General features: G+C 39.7%; 2 protein-coding genes across 2 annotated transcripts in view; one reads left to right on the forward strand and one right to left on the reverse strand.

The window, feature by feature from the left end:
- USH1C (USH1 protein network component harmonin) overlaps positions 1-13,723 on the reverse strand; it is a 35,016-nt gene extending 21,293 nt beyond the window's left edge. The window contains exons 1-11 of the mRNA XM_030451539.1: positions 13,654-13,723; positions 9,771-9,838; positions 7,944-8,087; positions 7,318-7,456; positions 4,109-4,217; positions 3,990-4,014; positions 3,227-3,284; positions 2,400-2,494; positions 1,129-1,213; positions 653-712; positions 416-472 (exon numbers count right to left, since the gene is read on the reverse strand). Of these exons, the coding sequence (XP_030307399.1) occupies positions 416-472; positions 653-712; positions 1,129-1,213; positions 2,400-2,494; positions 3,227-3,284; positions 3,990-4,014; positions 4,109-4,217; positions 7,318-7,456; positions 7,944-8,087; positions 9,771-9,838; positions 13,654-13,689 (876 nt within the window). The 5' untranslated portion in view covers positions 13,690-13,723. The remainder of the gene's footprint in view (positions 1-415; positions 473-652; positions 713-1,128; positions 1,214-2,399; positions 2,495-3,226; positions 3,285-3,989; positions 4,015-4,108; positions 4,218-7,317; positions 7,457-7,943; positions 8,088-9,770; positions 9,839-13,653) is intronic.
- A 2,597-nt stretch (positions 13,724-16,320) lies between these two features.
- OTOG (otogelin) overlaps positions 16,321-18,920 on the forward strand; it is a 77,926-nt gene continuing 75,326 nt past the window's right edge. The window contains exons 1-3 of the mRNA XM_030451244.1: positions 16,321-16,372; positions 16,477-16,537; positions 16,667-16,721. Of these exons, the coding sequence (XP_030307104.1) occupies positions 16,321-16,372; positions 16,477-16,537; positions 16,667-16,721 (168 nt within the window). The remainder of the gene's footprint in view (positions 16,373-16,476; positions 16,538-16,666; positions 16,722-18,920) is intronic.

The following is an 18,920-nucleotide window of genomic DNA, read 5'->3' on the forward strand; positions in this document are numbered from 1 at the left end:
GAAGGATTAAAACTGTAACAAAATTAAAGTATTCATTGAAAGCCAGTATTCATTGAAATGACTTTCAATTTAATTAATTTCAGCTGGCTTTAGATTAGGCCCCAAATGTGTATTGTTCTGTTGTACAAAACAGTGGAAGTGCTAATATAGTAAAGACATGAGATCAACTGTTCCACAAGGAATTAATTTGGAATATGACTAATACATCAGCTATTCATGTGGACAGATCAATGGACTCTAATGCAATTCACCTTCCATGTTTCAGCAGAAACTGCTGTTTGACCAGAAGCTCTCCAACATGAGAGACCATTATGATGAAGTTAATTTTCATTTCTTGTCACAGGAATAATTTTGCATTGATCTACAGCCATAGAAATTTTCACAAAGGTTTAGCTTTTATAAATGTAATACTTACAGCACCTGCTACCACAGAGATAGTCAAAGTACGACTACTTTTAAGGACTCTGACAGCCTGCAAATTAAAACAAAAATTAGTCTGAATTAAGTAATAAAAGACCTGTAAATACATGGTGAATGATGGTGGTTGTCAAGGTTGGGATTCCCAGAGGACCTAATAGAAGCTAGGAAAATCAGGCAGATGCTTACTAAGCTAACAGCTGTGTATTCAAGGAATTAGGAAAACTGAGCTTACCTCTTTATGATCCACATTAGAAAAGTCCACTCCATTTACCTCAACTATCTGGTCACCCACCTAAAGGAGTTAATATAAATTTTAGTACAGAAGCTAAATTAGTACCTCTGGTACATGAAAACAGAGAAACATGTACTCTCTAACATTCTTAACACACTGACCATAGGTACTGCCTGAATACAAGGGGAACAGACCAGAAACTGGCCAGGCTGCCCCTGCCTGAGACTGAACGCTGAGCTTGATGGACTACTGGTCTGGCCTGGGAAGGGACTTCTTGTGTTCCTGAAATTTAAGATATTTGGTTCATTTGAAATGTATTTACACAGCAGTTCTGTCCCATAGGAAAAAAAGCAACCAACCAAACCCAAAAACCTAACACCATAGCTCGTGACTATACAGTTACCCAGAATCCTTGAAGCAGTAAATACCAAACAATATTTTCTTGTGGTACCCACCCTGGAACATGCCATACATACCTCTAAGCCCACCTCTGCTGACAGAGAACCTGGCTTCACATTGCTGATAAAAATCCCTGGCTTTTGTGTTGGACCACTGGAAATACTGGAGGAATATAGAAACCAAACATTTATAGGATAACATTTATAGGAAAACACAGCATAAGACAGTAGAAAGTCTTAGTCATTTTCATATAATTTGTTTCTGATAAAATAATGTTTTTGTGTTATTAAACTACTCTGAAAAAACCTCAAAATTTGCCAGTATACACACAATGGTTTTTCAGCCTCCTTTTCTATCCTTTACCCCACAAATCTGTGATTTGAGAAAAAGCTAAAACCCAATTTAAAATATTCAAGCTTCTGGATTTTACCTCAGCTGAAACTAACATAGTATACTGAATTACTGTCAAAGGCACATTGGAAGGCAAGTATGAAACATAATGAAGAATTCCGAATTGCTTGCACTTTTACTCACTGAACTGCTGTAAGCTCTACCTATAATATACTGTTATTTCTCAGGATCATTTATTAGAAGGAAGAAGGGTTTTTTAACCAGGGGGCAACATCTAGCCTGGAAAATTCAAGCTGCATTCTACATTGTCCATAAACACAGCAATGACTTCTGTATATTACGTATACAATTGGTGATGTTGAACCATGCCTCCTGACCTGTAAATAATGCTTTTAAAACCTTTACATCTTCCAAATAAAAGGAAAGAAAACTTGCAGTACAGTCTAGATAACTTCAAATATAAACCCCAGAATTTATGACAGACCCTGCAATATACATTCTACTCCAAAAAAACTCTATACCTAGCTGCAAGGATGCGAGTCTGAGAAGCATCTGTTCATTTTCCTAAAAATCTTGCAAGTTTGACATTATTTTTAGGTACTGGATATAGCTGTGTGATGGCTTCTCAGCTCTAAAAAGGATCACAGAAAACAGTCTGAATTCAGGAAGTGAACCTGACACAGGGCAGTGCTGGAACTTGCTACCTCACAGAGCAGCATTGAAAAATATTTTTAAAAGTATCAGCATGTCAAATTCCATGACAAGTTTTATTATGTCACTTTCAGCCTGCTCTTACTGTGCAATTTTCAAGATTTTTCTGCATTTAAGTCCAAACTCACAACTTGGGTATTTCTACATAACTACACAAAGTGTGCCACAGATATCCTGATCCAGTGTGGGTCTCCATTTTCCTGATATATCAATGACAGATGGGAATAACAGCCTTGGATGTGTCACTTAACAAACCAGTGACATGAAATAAGAAGCATGAACCTACCTGCATCCCATGCCTTTTGTACCAATCAAGCTAATGAAGACTTTCTTCTCTTTACTGTTCCTGCCCCCAGAAGAAGCCAGACCAGCAACACTGCCCTTTCCTTCCTGTAGGGGGATTAAAGAATGCTGCAGATGTTACTCCATGTTGATGTCTTATCAAGACTACTACAAAACTTGACAAAGACAGGACCAAACCCTGCCAATGTCAAGATAAGATTCCTCCAAGGTCCTGCTGGAGATGAATGTAAAGTACAGTCATTTCACTGGAGCTGCAAGGCTGAAGACTAAATGACCCTTTCTATTTGGAGAAAATTATATAAATAATCAAACTTTGTCTTCAGAAAAAAGTGAAGGAAAATTAAAGGAAAATGATATGGCAAAATAATTATGTAAATGTTCCCACACAAAAGAGTTAGAAAAATATTCAAGAGTGCTTATTATTCATCTGAAAGCAAAAGAATGGTAATTGTTGTCTCTCTTTTCATTGCTATAATCCACTGAAGTCTCTTGCATTCAGGCCTGTCATGCCTCCTCTAATAGAGCTAAAATAGACCAACTAATCTGTTAAAGATTCATATAATAGCCTGGTAAGTTAATAAGCTCAAGAAAAATAAAGTATCGATTAATGTAAAAGATACTTTGTTTGTATCCTGCCCTTTCCTTATCTAATGATTCCAGAATAATTTCATACCACAAAAGATGTTTCTCCCAGGACACTTGTAATAAGAAACACATTTAATAACTTCTGTGATAAGGTCAGAGGACAAAGAGTTTCAGAACCATTACAGATTTCCCAGCAGATATCTTAATAAAATATTGATCTCTTACCGCAGATTCCGACACAAACTGGTCCACATATTGCCATTTAAGGGGTTCATCTGCTGAACTGGAAGGAAAAAAAACTAATTTAAAAGAAAGGGAAAGAAAGGGAACAAAACAAATGTGAATGTATTCAAGAAGCTATTTTGGAACGTGGCTTGGAAGCTGTTTTGGAACGTTTGTATTCATAAATCCCTTTGGATACCATTCACAACAACTGGTTTATTTTCCAGCAATTCATACAGAACACCAAACAAGCTTGCCAAACAAAACTGCAAAAACTTCATCAAGTGAAACAAACGTGGGAAGTTTTAAGACTTCAAAAATAATGACTTGAACAGTTTATAGACATCTATGCAGAGACACACCTCCCATCATTAACATTTCTGAAACATTTCTTTTAAAGTTTTGACTTTCCAACAGAAGTTGGAACAGAACAATAATTTAAAGTTTTTCCAAGCTCTGGAGTAACCTTCAAATGTAAAGTACACAGAAAAGTAGTGGAGCTCTCTGTTAAGCTGGGTACTTTGCTAATGAAACTTCCAGGTAATATGAGGAGATAGGAATTGGTTAAATTAAGTAGGCAACTGGTGTGAAATGTCACATTCATCAAAACAGACATTTTTCTGTTTATCACAAAGGCCATGACATTTTAATCAGCCATGAAGATGTCTAATCATTCATCTTCCAAATATACAGATCAATACAGTTCAGTGGATATTGAAGAGGCTGTGAGAAAATTAATAACCTACTTTGTTTTCAATACAATTACCTTTTGACAGGTATCATGCCAACATCTGAAAAATAAAAATACTTTGTTAAGTAACAGTTTCTGCATCTCACTGGCAAGCTCTTAGGAGCAGGTTTCAGTAACTTTACAATGTTACTTACGTCTCACTTTTATGGATACAATTTTCTTTGTACGAATGAGGTTTATGACTTCTTCATGTGTGCATGATGAAATGGAATATCCATTTATACGAACTATCTCATCTCCAACCTCAAAAGTGAAAGAAAAAAATAAGTTGTGAATTAACATTAAAAAGTTTTTAAGCAATTATGCAGTCACAGGAATTACAGAAAGTTAGAAGGTTGGAAAATACCAAGTTCCAGCTCCTGGTATCAGGATCAGTTGTGAACACACTTGCAGCTGCTGCTGGCAAAGATTTTAAGAGTTAACTCTTCCAGAACCCAGGGAGCACAGGACTCAACAGGAACACAAAGAGAAGAGAAGATTTATTCAGCCCTTACCACTAAGGTGGTGCAAAACCCAAAACCAACCAAACAAAAAAAGCCCTTGTGCCAAACACACTGCTGGTTTACAGATTCAAAGACTTCATTATAATAGTTGCAAAAACATTATAATAAATATTGTCATCTTTAATGTATTTTTAAGACTGCACAAGAAACTGCAACATTAGGTAATTCTGTAACCTTCTTTCTTTTTTTTTTTTTAATATCTGTGGAGTTTTCTCTCTTTAAGGCAGATAATTGTAGTCTCCCCCCTAGAAACTTCCCAGCTCAGCAAAGAGAAGTCCGTCTGTGACCGTCCTGCTGGAGAAAATCCCCGTGCAGATACAGAGCATGCCAGTGGCCCCCAGTCCCTCGCCAGTGGGATTACTGCTCCACCTGCTGGACCTTCAGAACTCTCAGTCAGGGCAATGATCTGGGTGCAATCTGCAGCACCCCTAAGAGCTTCACTGTAGTCATTTCAGCCAGTCAGATTTTTAATATGATTTTTAGTAAGAGCAGAAACAGGTCAGCACTGAAGGCTTTTGAACATAAAGCCTGTGATAAAATGCAGAATCAGAAAAGGAAAAGCACAGATAGCCTGCAGGGTGGTGTCACATCCATCACAGCTTTCCCTATGGAAGAAAGCTTGTTGTAAGCTTCCCTTTCCCCTGCTAAATTCTAAGCTGCTTCAGCACCCCTAACTCAAGAATTTAGTCTAGAGTAGTTCCATTGCCCTCAACACTTCAAGAAATCCATTGTAAATAATAAGTTTTTAGGTCTGGGTTTATCACAGGCAATATGACTGCACTGCCAAGAAGCTAAACTGCTCAGAGGTAACTCAACTGGTGGCATTGGGCATAAAGTCTCAGTATCCCCTACAGACCTCAGGTACTCTCAGCCTGTTTAGGATTCTGCTGGTTGTTCTAGGAAATGGTGAGAAAGTGAATGACTTCTGCTTTTCAATGCAAGGTTGAGTTTGTCAGCAGTAAAATGCTCAAAACTTCCCCCTTTCCTGTATCTGGCACCTCTCTGAATTTCTCACTTACAAAAACACCTGAAGTTTGTGTCCAATTGTTTATTCCCAAGTATGCAACATTGAGTTCGTGTGACCTACCCAGACTTTTCTGTTGAGCTTGAGTATTTGTTGCTGGTGGGTTTTTTGTTTGGTTTTCATTTAGTGAAAAGACAGAAGACATAAGCACCTAACAAACTACTTCTTGTTAGGACACCTGCTTGTCCAAGTAATTGATAGTTGTTTTCATATGTTTTGTTACTTTTATACTGGTATCACTGCATACCAACCTTCTGAATCATAAGAGACAGAAATCTGCAAGTCTGAGCAGTACAGAACAGTAACAATTATTTTGTTATGATTTATCTGTTTCCCCTTTCCCTAGCAAATAAGGAGATGAGGGATTTTCAAAAGAAAAACTGCAAACCTAACTTCTACCAAGTAAAGCATCTATTATTTGTAACTTGTAACATCAGAAATATAATACTTAGTGCTTCCAGGAAATTAAAGGGTTTTTACATAACACTGTTTCAAATTTCTCATTTTGTATACTTCTCCCACTTTCATCACTCATACCAATTTCCAGCTCTTTGTACTCAGCAGAATCCCCACGGTCATAACCATCAGAAAGCAGAGAAAAGAAAAAAGTTGAAGTACATTTCTTCATGAAAGGACAAAAAACTTGCCTTTTAGGGAAACTAGTTAGAGTCAGTACTAGAGATGCCTCAGTGAGCTTTAATGATTCTGCAGTAATTTTACTGTTAAACTTGGAAACTACTTCAAGACAAATTCATGCAAAATTAACTTGAATTTTTAAAAAATCAGCAGGATATAAAACTGATGGCATAATAGAAAATCATTATACCTCTCTCAGACAGCATTTTTGGGATAGAAAATGTGTAGAGATTTAGTTAAATAAAGCAGGTGGGTGAAATTTCAGAAGCAGCAATTTAGAACAATGGATTGCCTGTCAGCTCTTGTTAGTCAGTGGGGTTCAGAAAGTTCCTGGGGCCACTTTTTAGGAAGGCATTTTATGCTGAGTATGCTGAGTTTATAGAACCACATATTAAATAAGTCTAAGGTAGATTATGTGAGCTGCGAAGCACCATCTGCTCATATTGATATGTATAACACTGACCAAAAAAATTTTAAAAAAAGTCAATAGTCAGCCTCAAGAATATTTCTCCTTTATTGTTCCTGCTTTACCAAACTAACCACATTCCAAGTTGCAATGTAATTTGTACAGCTTAGCCCAAAGATCCTTTACAATCCTATTCCTATCATCAACATGTAGTATTCCTTGAATGTGGTTTTGTTCTAAGAAAGAACTTCTAAAAGCTTCCAGAGAGAAAGTCATGTGCCTGCCCAGAGCAGGTTACCAGAAGACAGGACTAATTCAGTAGTTATTCTGAAATAGTGAGTGGGGTATATGGCTGTAAGAATTAACATTTTAAATATTTATATGGTCTGTTCTGCATTTAATCAGAATTTGGCTACTTAAGTCTTCCACAGTCTAGTTGAAGTTCATTCTTTCCATCTGCTTAAATATATATATTTACAATATAACTGTTGCTACTCATCAAGTATAAATGCTCCAGCAAGCCCTTTTACCTTCAAAAATTACCATCTCAAATACAGAAAATACTTATCATCAAAAGTGGTGAAAAGTAAACAGCAACTTTGGTAATTTGATTCACCATTGATATAATAGCATTTAGATGGCATTGGTGTATATATTTTATGAATTTTATTACTAGACAAACAGCAACTTAGCAATACCTATTTCTACATATTAAAAAAAAAATTAGTTTCTGCTTTCCTACCACGAAAGTATCCACAAATATAATTTCCTTACCTGAAGTCCAACATTGTCTGCCTGTCCTCCTTTAACTAACTGGGAGATGAAGAGGCCACAACTGAATTCCACTCCACCCCTCACACTTAGTCCAAGTCCTTCAGGATGTAAACGATCCAACCTCACCTCTTTCAGTTTTCTGTAAAAATGCAAGATACAACTGTTCAGCTGCATAACACTTTGTAGCAAATATGTCCCAGGTGAAAGTTACTCATTATTTTTCTTCTATAACTTTTAGGCATGAAAATAAGCATGATGACTGAAGTTCGGGTGGGTGGGTGTTAGCTAAAGCCACCACATTTTCATAATTAGACAGATGCAATTACTGAAGCTGTCTGCTTCTAGGGGGTTGAAGCTATAAGATTATTTATTAAGTGCAGAAACACAGAAGAGATTGTTTCAACTGGACACTATTTAACTCCTTTGCCATGCTCTTACTGGCTTAAAGTACTTGACAGTTTCAGGTAACTCAAAACTGTACTTGTAGCAAATACAGGAAAAAGTAAAAAAAAACCAAAAAACAAGAAACAAAAAAACCCCAACACATATTTGACTTGGAATTTCTCTGAAAAGTCAGTATTTCCTGCTGTTATTTAAGTTCTCTGCATTGTTCTACATTCTCTTACCTTGATCTTTTGGGTGTAAGCTGATCATATTCCACCTGGTGCTTTAATGGGATAAGTGGGCGGATGGCATCAAATAAAGGCAACCTGCTGGGCTCATTGATCACAAGTTTTAGGTCCCCCACAAGCACTGGGAGATTCATAGATCTACAAAAACACAGTGAGAAAACAGGCACAGGTAACCAACACAAAGCCCAATTTAATAATTTCCTGTACATGTGGCTTCAAAATCTGCGTTCTGCTCACCACAATTTACTTCAGCCTACAAAAAGTGTTATTTATGTAAATATTGGTTCAAGCAAAACAAAACAGCCTCTGAGAAAACAAACCTTCTATAAGCAATAACAATTACCTGCTTCAGAATAACTAAAATCTCCTATACAGTGCTTTTAGGTTTTAAGGTCATACACATCACTTACAAACGACAGCTTTCATTTCATTCTTAGAGTCCCAAAAAGATTTATGGGACCACCTGGGAACTTCCCAGATAAGATATAACTGACAACTATATTTTTCTTTCCTTACGATTTAGAAATCCTTCCAATTGAATCTAGGCTACCAGCTCCTTCCTCTCCTGAATTTAGGCAACTGACAAATTGCTTTGATCCTGGAATAAAACAAAAAACCCACAATATTCAATATCAAAAGCAGAGACTTAAAAAAAAAATTAAGTTGAAGGGTCATCAAAAGTTAACCTCCTGTGAACACCTGTTTTATGAGATCCATGCACAGTAGTCTCAATATTGATAGAGGTCTAGAAAATGTACATTTGTGCATTGTTATTCACAATTAAGGAGATGTTAAATATTAACTCCAAGAGCAACTACATATTTTTTCCCCCTGAAATACTTCATAATGCGTTCAAATGAAGTGATATGTCCTTGATAATGGTTCATAGAAATACTGGAAATTTTGCTCAAATCATTCCAATTTTGGAAACTGAAGTTACTATATGTATTGTTACCTTTGTAACTGCAACAAGATTTTAAATAATTAAGAGCTACTGAATCAGCTGGCTTTCCAAACAACTGGCTTTAGGAATGGAGAAGCAATTAGACAGACCTGAGTGAAACTGAATCAGATCTGCAGCTGAATACACCCATAACTATAGCTCAGTGCAAACAGATGGAAACGTCTACTTTTCACTCAGTTGAGATGCTATTCATTAAGATATGAATGGAAACAATGTCTACCAGAGCCACTCATCTACACTGAGTGGAAAATACATTCTCATCTTCTTTGAAACACAACAGATCAGAAGCTGATCTCATTTGCAATGATACAGCTTCTAAGCAACTGTGGTTTAAATCAGTTCAGCAAAAGGATTGTTAATAGACCTATCACCTTACCATTTTTTTCCCCACTATGTCATAATAAGCCAGACTTCTTAAACATGGCAAACAAACTCCCAAACCAAGTTTTTCAGCTCATATAAATTAGTTCTATTTTATCTGAATAGTTAGCAAAAATATTTGAAGACTCAATTAAAAGCTGTTGCAATTAGCATTATTTAGAAATAATAATGAATCTGATTAAGGTCCTCTTTCTGTTTCCTAAGAACAGTTTTATCATCCAAGTGTTTCCCAATGCAAATCCACCAAACTCTTTTACAAAACAACCAAGTCATAAACCCAAATTTACTTCACAGGTGATTAAATGCTTGCTATTTCCTTGTCTGCAGGTACATTGTAAAAGTGTAAGACTTCATTAAGCAGAATACAAACTATTATTATTACTTCAACTACTTTTTTAGCAGCATACAGAAAGACCACTCTTTACATTTAAAAACATAAGTAATATTCTATACAGACACATATAGAGCTGTCTTACTGGTGGTAGAGGCGCAGCACATCATAGAGGTAATCCTTCTCTGCTTCATTGTCAATCAGTAGATTCACCTGAAAACCCAAGGATATGATTGTAAAACTGACTAAATAACCTCCAATTCTGAACATACAAAGCTTTCACAGATTAAGTCTCAGTGCAGAGTTCCATAAGGAAAGATTTCTTTTTTTCAAGGCAAACACATTTTTCAGTAGACTATTACCTCAGGAGCTCAGACACAACAAGACTTCCTACAGTAAGTATTACAACTATTAGTTGGTAAACACTGATACATACCCGAGATTTCCCCTCAAGAGAAACATTGTTACAAAAATATCATATTTGCCTTACCTGATAATCACTGTATTGTTGAATAAATGTTTTCAGAAACCTTTTTGGCCATTCATTAATATAGCACATTCTGTCACAGATAAAACCACTCCTCTGAAATGATTAAAATCTATGTCCTGTCATCCAAAGCACTGACTTCAAGATCCTACTTCTAACATTATGCAAACTGCTACACTTCTGTTCCTCTTCCTTCCAGCTTTTAGCTGATAGAACTTGCTGGTTATTCTTTCCTCCCCCACTAATAGTACGTTTACTTAAACCAGTATCACATTACTATGCCTGCTCCTGGATGATGACAGTAAAATAAAGAGAAAACAACCCCACAAAACAACAAACCCAAAACAACCCAAGTATTCTCGTAGGAATAGTTCAGTTTATACTGTGACAGTGACTCCTGCTCTGATCTTTCTTGCAGTGAGAGATCATCACATTTGTTTTACATTTGGACAAGCTTAATGTTTAGGAAAACAATCTACATGTGACCTAAAGGCTAATATTACTGTAACGTGAAGTCTGAGGGCCAATTTGCATACTTAAAGAAAGCTCCTTTCTTTCTAGGTTTGCATTATATTCTAAACTAAATACATGTTTCATATTTCTTTTGTCCCTCCTGGCTCTCTAAAGACAGAAAAACTCCACTTAGAGGTGGTTTTCTATTACTTGTCTCCACTGGAAAAACACTTTCAAAACACCTAAGGGCCAAAATGCTACATGCAAGACAAGATTGCTTGACAGTAATACTAGTGAGTAAACCAATTGCAAAACACTGAAGAAAAAAGAAATAAAATGGTTGCAGTCAAAACTGACTGGTTCACCAATAATGTACAGACTCACAGCAAGGTGATACATATAAAACTAAGACCAACACCCTTTTTTTCCCCTTCCCCACAGTGCAAAATACAACACATAAATCAACTTCAGTTCTGGTATACAACACTCAGTCCCTAGTGCTAGCTAAGGTACTCTCTGAGTCTCTCATAAAGGCCCCTCATGAAGAACATGAAATGTTTAAGTAAAATCATCTCTCTTCTCCTGACTGGGAAAGCAATGAGTAACATTATATTTTGCTTCTGATATGCTACCTGCTGGACACATCCCCACTCCCTCTGAGGAACTGGAGGGCTGTACCTAAATTCTGCCATTCATTCTCACACAGAATCTTCCTCTTTGATTCCTGCACTTCTCATTTTGTACCAGCAACTTCCTCATCCTCTGACAAAAAAACATCCAGGTGACTTCTTATATATTCAGAATGCTACAGCTGAGCTAGTCTTCCTGGGCCATCTCTCTAATTAGGTCGTTCTTCTCCTGTTGTCTACTTTTCCACCAATTATCACTTCATTGAAGCAACCTGCATCTCTTACCATTTTCCTAATTCATTAACCCCTTTGGACAGAGCTTTACACTTTACCAAAGCACATCAACAGCTTCTAAGAGCTGATTAACGTCATACATCACAAATGATCATGTCCCTGCATGTTAGGAAAAAAACCTGAATCTGTTGTAACATGATATAACTTAGAGATAATAAAACACTTCTCTAATCCATCTTAAGCAAACAGCTGTAGAGATGCAGGAGAGATGATTGCACAGCTTTTAAAGCCAGAATATTAAAAAACCCTCTAGGTGGTCCTGCATGAGCACCAGGGTTAGAACAGATGATCTTCAGAGATGGTTTCAACCTCAACCTTCTGTTAGTATTCATGGGTATCAAAATACTAGTAAAAAGATCTCATAGCAGTTGTATAATTGACAGTTCTAGAACACAAATAGAGAGTTGCTTATGCTCCATTTTAACTATGTATATTTCATGGATTTTAATATAAATTAATAGGGAGTAATTGCAAAAACTGGAACTAGAAACAAACAAACAAAAAAATAAATTCTAGCAAGAAGTATACATAAGTTTATTCAGTAGAAGTTGTTGGGAAAAAAAGCACTTTTGGGTGTGGAAAATGTCCAGGCTACAGTTCTATACTACTGTAGCACAAGGCAAATCTGTCAGCTTTCAAAGAATAGTGTAAAGTTATTATCAAGTTACACAGCCTTTTAAAAAGTATTGAGGGAAAATGGAAGAACTGGCTGTTATATTTATACATATTATGTCTTTTACATTGCTGTTTGGCTGACAGGAAGAAATTATTAAAATTGCTAAGAAAAAGAATAACGTGGAAGTGGCAAATCATTGAGGAAACTCAGAGCCTCTGACTGAACATTTTCACTACTTTAGTACAGAAAAAGTAAGTAGCCAAGTCCTTACAATTGCCACAGAGGCCATTAGAAGCAGGAGACAAATTCATTCAAAGAAAACACCCATTCGAATATCTTCTGGCTGAGATAAAGTTTTCACTCAGACATGCATCCTACTTGCACCAACAAACACAATAAATCTTATGTTATCAAGGGTGGGACCAGAATGATTTATCCATTATAGCAGCAATGAAAGGGAAAGGGTTTAAAGTTCAAGATGGTAACCGTCCACATAGGAACAAGAGTCTTTATAGGCATGTTGCACAACCCATTGAGTTATACAGTAATAGTACCAAGGCAGAAATAACCTGCCAGGTGGATATAGTCATCACTATGGAGTGTCATGGTCCCGAATGTTTTTGAACTTCAGCTTGTCATGAATGACTTTTTTGCAGCCCCTCTACTTTAGTAAATGGCTTTATTATCAGGCAACACTTCTGCAAAACACATTACATCACTGGGAAGAAATTCATTCCTTAGCTGACAAAAACAAACCAACAAGAGCCCAAGCTAACAACAACTTACCCCTCAACAAAAAAAACAAACCAACCAAAAAACTACACACAAAACAATACAGAAAACTTTACTGAGGCATTCCTAAATGGCTATGCAAAAACATCTTAAATGCACAATGTATTTTTACTGCCTTTCCCTTTTGAGCTTGCTTTGCTCATACAATTTTGAACTCCGTCGAGCAGTCACTTAACTGGGTAAATGACAAAATAACGTGCCAGGCTTAATGAGTCGCTACATGCATCAAGTGCATTTGCAGATCACTGCACATTCACAATTACACTCCAGAATATTAAGGTGGAACCGAGGTCCTGTGAGCTCCAGCTGGCAGCGAGCAGGAGTGCAGACGTGATCTGCCTGGGCCTGGACTTCAGCACCTGCCCTTCTGCCTTCCCTGAACTCGACCGGGCACAACATTTTTTACGCGATATTAAAGCACCAAGCCCTAAAAAAGCTCATGCAAGAGAGCACATTCTTCCTCTTTTCTCCCTCCCTAAGGGTTTAAAATTGTACAAACGCCATCCCACTGGAGGCTGCCACCTGCTTTTCTGGGATGGCACCACCAAGTGCCCCGAACTTTTTTCCTTCGCCGTCGCTCACCGACACCCAGGCAGCACCGGCACCACTCCCCAGGCCCAGCCGGCACCAGGAGCCGTGTCCCAGCCCAGCGCTTCCCCACCCTCCAGGCCGCGGGGAGCACCTCTGCCAGCGGACCCGTACCCGCCTGGTGAAGGGACCTCGGGTATCCGTGGACCCCGTGGGCCCGCTCCCTTACCTTGTGCCGGAACTCGCGGGCGACCCGACGCTCCATGATTGCGCGAGTGCGGGCCCTTCGCAGACGCGGGGGGGGGGTTGCGGAGCGGCTACGCCAGCGAAGCCGCGCCCCGGGGCGGGGAGGTGCGCCCGTCGGTCTCTCCCGCCGCCGCTCAGCGCATCCCCTCTCTCCCGGCTTTAGCGGTACGAGCCACCCGGGAGCCGTCACCTCCCCAGCCCAGGTGTTGGTTGTTTAAGGGCAAAGCGAAGGAGAAAGAAAAAGAAAAGCTGCCCCGTCCCTTCCCCCCAGCGCGTTCCTTGCACCGGCCGCCTTTCCCCTGAGCTGGTTTTTACAGCTGGTGCTTCTTACGCCGCTCAGAGATCACCCTCGAACTTGTCTTCTGTGTTTGCAGAGATGTATGGATGAAATGGAGACCAGTTAACCCACATTCCTCAGTCTTCCAGAATCAGCTTTATCCACATAAACTGCAGTGAGAATGGGGTTTACAAAGCACAGGCACCTCACCTGCTCCTTCTTCCAACAGAGTAGAACCTTGTATGAATACACAGAGAGGATTGTAAAAAAAATTCCACTTTGTCACAATGGAATCTGTTTCATTATTTCAGTGTGGTAACCTTCGAAAGCAACACCAGCTCCTTTAGAAACTGGACTTTAGAAACTTTAGAAACCCTTTCAGAAGATGGCTTTGGTGTATCAGAACATTTCAGTGGTATGTACACCACACATTTCCCGCATCAGGTGTCAGGAATAAGAGAGGAACGAATTCTAAGCCGGTGTACAAAAATTTGAAAAACTGTTTTCAGAAATAAATTTTCTCATAGAAGTGCAAATAATTTACCTTATACCCACATTCCAGTACCACACAATATTGAATAGAAATTCTATCCAAGCATCAGACATGGAGCTATAGGATCTCCTCTTTGTGTATGCAAAACAGAACTGTCTTATATTTGAAGAGATACATGAACTTTAAAGCCACATAAAATGCCACGTTTCCTATTAATTTACATATAGGCTGTAACAGTCACTGATATCTATCAGTCTTTGTAGGAACACTATACTATAGTATATAGGAAGACTATGTACTATATATACAGGAACAGCTTTTCTACAAGCTGAAAATTATGTCCGTTTGAAAAGAGGCTTTTTTATTACATAGATAAATGTAGTAAATGTAGCAAAATATTGTGGTTAACTTCATTTGCTGATGTGGAAATTGCCCTGAATCATCAGGTAAAGTTATTGTTTGCTACTTGTTGCATTAAAGGAAAATGAATAAAGTGGGCAGCTAATATTGTGGGCAAAGAAATACATTAAAATGTGTTGTGTAAACTGATTCCTATTGCTTTTTGTCTACTTTCTCCAGTTCCATTAATGTAATCTGGATCAGAGGAAGTGAACCAAAGCCAAGTGCATGGTGCATTTAGAGTAGATCAGCTCTGCTGTAGTCTGTGACTAGCAGGTAATTCTCAAAATCTATTCAGGGTTATTGGGAAAAGGCAGTACTGAGGTTAATGTGTATCTTTGCTGTCTCGCTTTCTTTTCTCATACACTTCCCACCCCCCGTAACATTTACAGGAGAGAACAGAACTCTCAGTGAAAACATCACTGGTTTTCCATCATTTCATTAGAAATGAAACACTTGTTGCAGCAAGAAACACAATCCACAGGGACAAATTACAAAGGCAGAAAAGAGATCTTTTTAATGACTTGCTGTTAACAGACTTCCCAAAGCAGTCAGAAAAGGCCCCTTTTCATCTGAGACAGTTTCTCACCTGGTACGGGCAGTCTCTAAAGAATCTGTTATAAGATATGCAAACCTGAGGAATGACAGGGAGAGAGGTAACAGCAGATGGGAAAGGTAAAAGAAGAGAAAAAAGGTAACAGCAGTAAGAAGAGGGAAGAGAAAAGGGAAGAAATATAATGGAAAGTAAAACAAACAGCAAATTTAATCACACACACACAAAAAAATAAAGCTGAAAAAGAGACCCCAGCTGTAAATTCAAGAATGTGAAGCTATAATGAAAAATGGTTATAAGAAGCTATGGGAATAATTAATGGACATTAGCTGCACCTGCATTCAGTTAATGTCTTAGTCACGCCTTTCATTCCTCAAGCTTTGACACCTGTTTCAGTGGGCTGGGGCCAATGCTCCGCATTGAGCATCGGCAGCGTTTGCTGCTTCCCAGGAGAAGGGGGAAGCTCCCTGCAAGCTGGCACTTTTCAGCCACCTTCCTAAGGTGCAAAAGCAAAGCTCGGGCTTGTCTCTGTTTTAGGCGAGGTGTACCTTAAGCCGCACCTCACGGCGGAGATTTCAGCTCCTGCTGAGAAGCCGTGCTAGTAATCGTTTCTTAAACCCCAGAAGGGCGGAAAAGTGGAAACAAACATGTGGAGCCGACGAACTGAGCGCCCGGCACGGTGTGTTGGCGGAGCCGCAGCCGCTGGGCTGTGGGACAGGAAACTGCCCAGGGCCCGGAGTCCCGCGGCAGAACCAGGGGCGGTGTCCGGGGTGAGTGCCTGGGGACGGGCCGGGGGCGGAGGGCGGGCAGGCGGCTGATAAACCTCTGTCTGCCCCGCCCGGGGAGGGCGGGATGAGCCCAAAGCGCAGGTAGCGGCTGTCGCTGAGGTCCGCAGCCCTGCGGGAAGCTGGTACTGCCCGCCAGCCCCATGGAGGCTCCGCTCCTCCTCGGGGCGCTGCTGTGCGCTTGGCTGCCTCCGGGTGGGTCTGCCGTCGGGCAGGGTGAGGGGATGTGAGGGAGGACGGACAGACAGACAGACAGGGTACTTTAGGCTATTATTAATATGCTATTTTTTTCCTTTCAGCCCTATTGCCATGGGGCGCCCGGGCGCAGCTCCCCGTCGGCGGGGAACTACATGTCCCCAGGTAAGAGCCACCAGAGCACAGCCGGGCTCCTTCCTCGCCTTGGCGGTGCAGACCAAGCATCCCTGAGGTGGGCTGGGGCGGGTGGGCTGCACAGGCCCAGTAAGCCTTGTTCTGTTCTCTTGTCCCCAGCACAGGCAGCGCCGCGCGAGCGGGGAGCGGGAACGGCCTCGCCCCGCAGCCGCAGGTAGGGAGCGCGAGCGCGGAGCTGTGAGGTGATGGGCGGGCACGGACGGGCTGGTGTCTGAGGAGAGGGCGGGGATGGCTCCTCGGAAGGATGAGGCTGTTCTGCCCTGTGTGAATCTTCAAGACTTGTCCTTCAAGTAGCGTTGGATGTGTGCTCTGTCTCCGGTATAAGAGGGGTCAGTCATGAAGGGATGGGAGCTTGGGGCTCAGTGCGCTTCAGGAGTGAGGGAAGGCGGTGGCTCGAGGTGCAGCTCGTTCAGAGGTAGTTACATGTCTCATGAAGCCTCTTCGCTCCATGGAAATCTGGTCCGGCTCGTCCAGCAATAATTGTTTTGAGCCTTTTCACCTCTTAATACAAGGGCTGGAAGTATCGGATCACCACAGCTCACTACGTGGTTTTGGATGTGGTTTATCTTGGCAGCCTGGCTGTATCATTCATGGGGTGTTGCTGAAATGTAACTAGGGTGAGTGGTTCCCGCTCCCTTGTTTGAGGGTGGGAAAATGAAAGCTCACTTTGTAGCCTCCCCTTTTTTTTTTGGCTCTGCAGGAGTTGCCTTTCTTCTTTTCCAGAAAAAGCTCAGCAGAGGGGAAAATGTCCTGCAGAACGGCAAACAGGAAATAAAGCCAATGATGAGAGCAAACTCTTGCAGATTGAGGTTCCTCTCTAAGAATTCAAGATACAGCAGGGGGCCCTTTTTCCCCCTCCCATGCTAGCCTACCAGGCAGAAAAATTCATTATGAAATATTTTTAGGAGATAGAAAAAAATAAATAAAATCAGATTACTTATAGAAAGCTAAGAATCTGAGGAGTACTTTTCCTGGCTTTTTGAACAGTCTAAACCTAACAATGCATTTTTACGTGTTCTTGCTTTTAATAAGCTTCCTCACATGGAAAAGGTAAAGTAACACCAAGTGATGGTGGTAAAGCCCTCTGAAGAATCCCGTGTCTGTGAAGACATAGTTAATGACATAACTGATTTGAGAAGTTTTCTGTAGAATGCCTAACTAGGTATTCAGAACACAGAAAGCATCTGCTATTTTAGAAATACTTTACAGAATCAAGCACAGGATTCAGATTCAAATGCAAAAACTCTAGGGCATGAAAATTGAATGCAATAAATCTAACCAAATCCCCAGTGAAAATTATGTGGACATGGCTGATTTTGCACGTATTTTGCTCAGTTATTTGTATCTCTGTGGACAGTGTACATGTAGTGTATATAGTAGGTAGCAAATCAAGTTTGGCTCTGGACCTCTTACTGAGGAGACATGGGTGTTCTGGATATTGTGTTCTCTCAAAGAAAAATCATGGAGAATATTTAACAAATAGCACATCTTCAGGTGCTGTCCTATTTCTTTCCATCATTAAAATACACACCTTAAGATGAGGTGTCTTTGTTCACCAGTTTCTGGGTACCTGATGCCTTCAAGGGTGTATCTGAAAGAGCAGTTTCTGAACTATCTGCAAGACATCTTTGTATAAAATACAACTGAGTTTGTATCTAGCCCCACTTACCTGTAAATGGGGTAGACAAGGCCATAAATTAATAAATTCATGAATTCCTGAGACATTGTACTTGCTTGATGGGAAGGAACTTGTATGTTCACACATCATACCTGATTTTACTGTCCTTGGTAAAATGGATGTCTGGAGCTTGGAAGGGGAATGGAGGGCTTATGAGTGCCACCACTGATGGAAGAATGAAGTGGAACTTGGGCTAATAGATGAAGATGGCAAGAATGAGGGGGAGAGTCAATATTATCATGACATACCAGTTTCTAAATATTATTGCAAGGTTTAATAGACTAGAAACATTAGGATTGCAAAGGGCATTTTACTAGGGAAAAAGAAATATTGTAAATTAATCTGAGAAAACTCAAAATATCTTGCTGCTCTCTGTTGAAGGCAGAAGTACTTGTGAAAAAGGAAATTAATTTTAAAGTTTTTAATCTGAGACATTTTTGAATGTTAGAACAGGGCAAGATTAGTGGAAGATAAGAAACATTTTGAAAATTAACTTGGTATGAAATTTTTTAATGAAATTTTTGAAAAAAACCAAAAAAGCCACCACAAAGCAAACCTGTTGATCTTGTTGGGTTTTGAACGAGGTTCTTGGAAAACTATGAATTCCCAAACAGCAGAATGTTTATGCTGTAATTGTTAAATACATGTGATGGTATAGAGGTTCTAACTGGGAAT

This window comes from Calypte anna, chromosome 5 (genome assembly GCF_003957555.1).
Source record: "Calypte anna isolate BGI_N300 chromosome 5, bCalAnn1_v1.p, whole genome shotgun sequence".
NCBI lineage: Eukaryota > Metazoa > Chordata > Aves > Apodiformes > Trochilidae > Calypte > Calypte anna.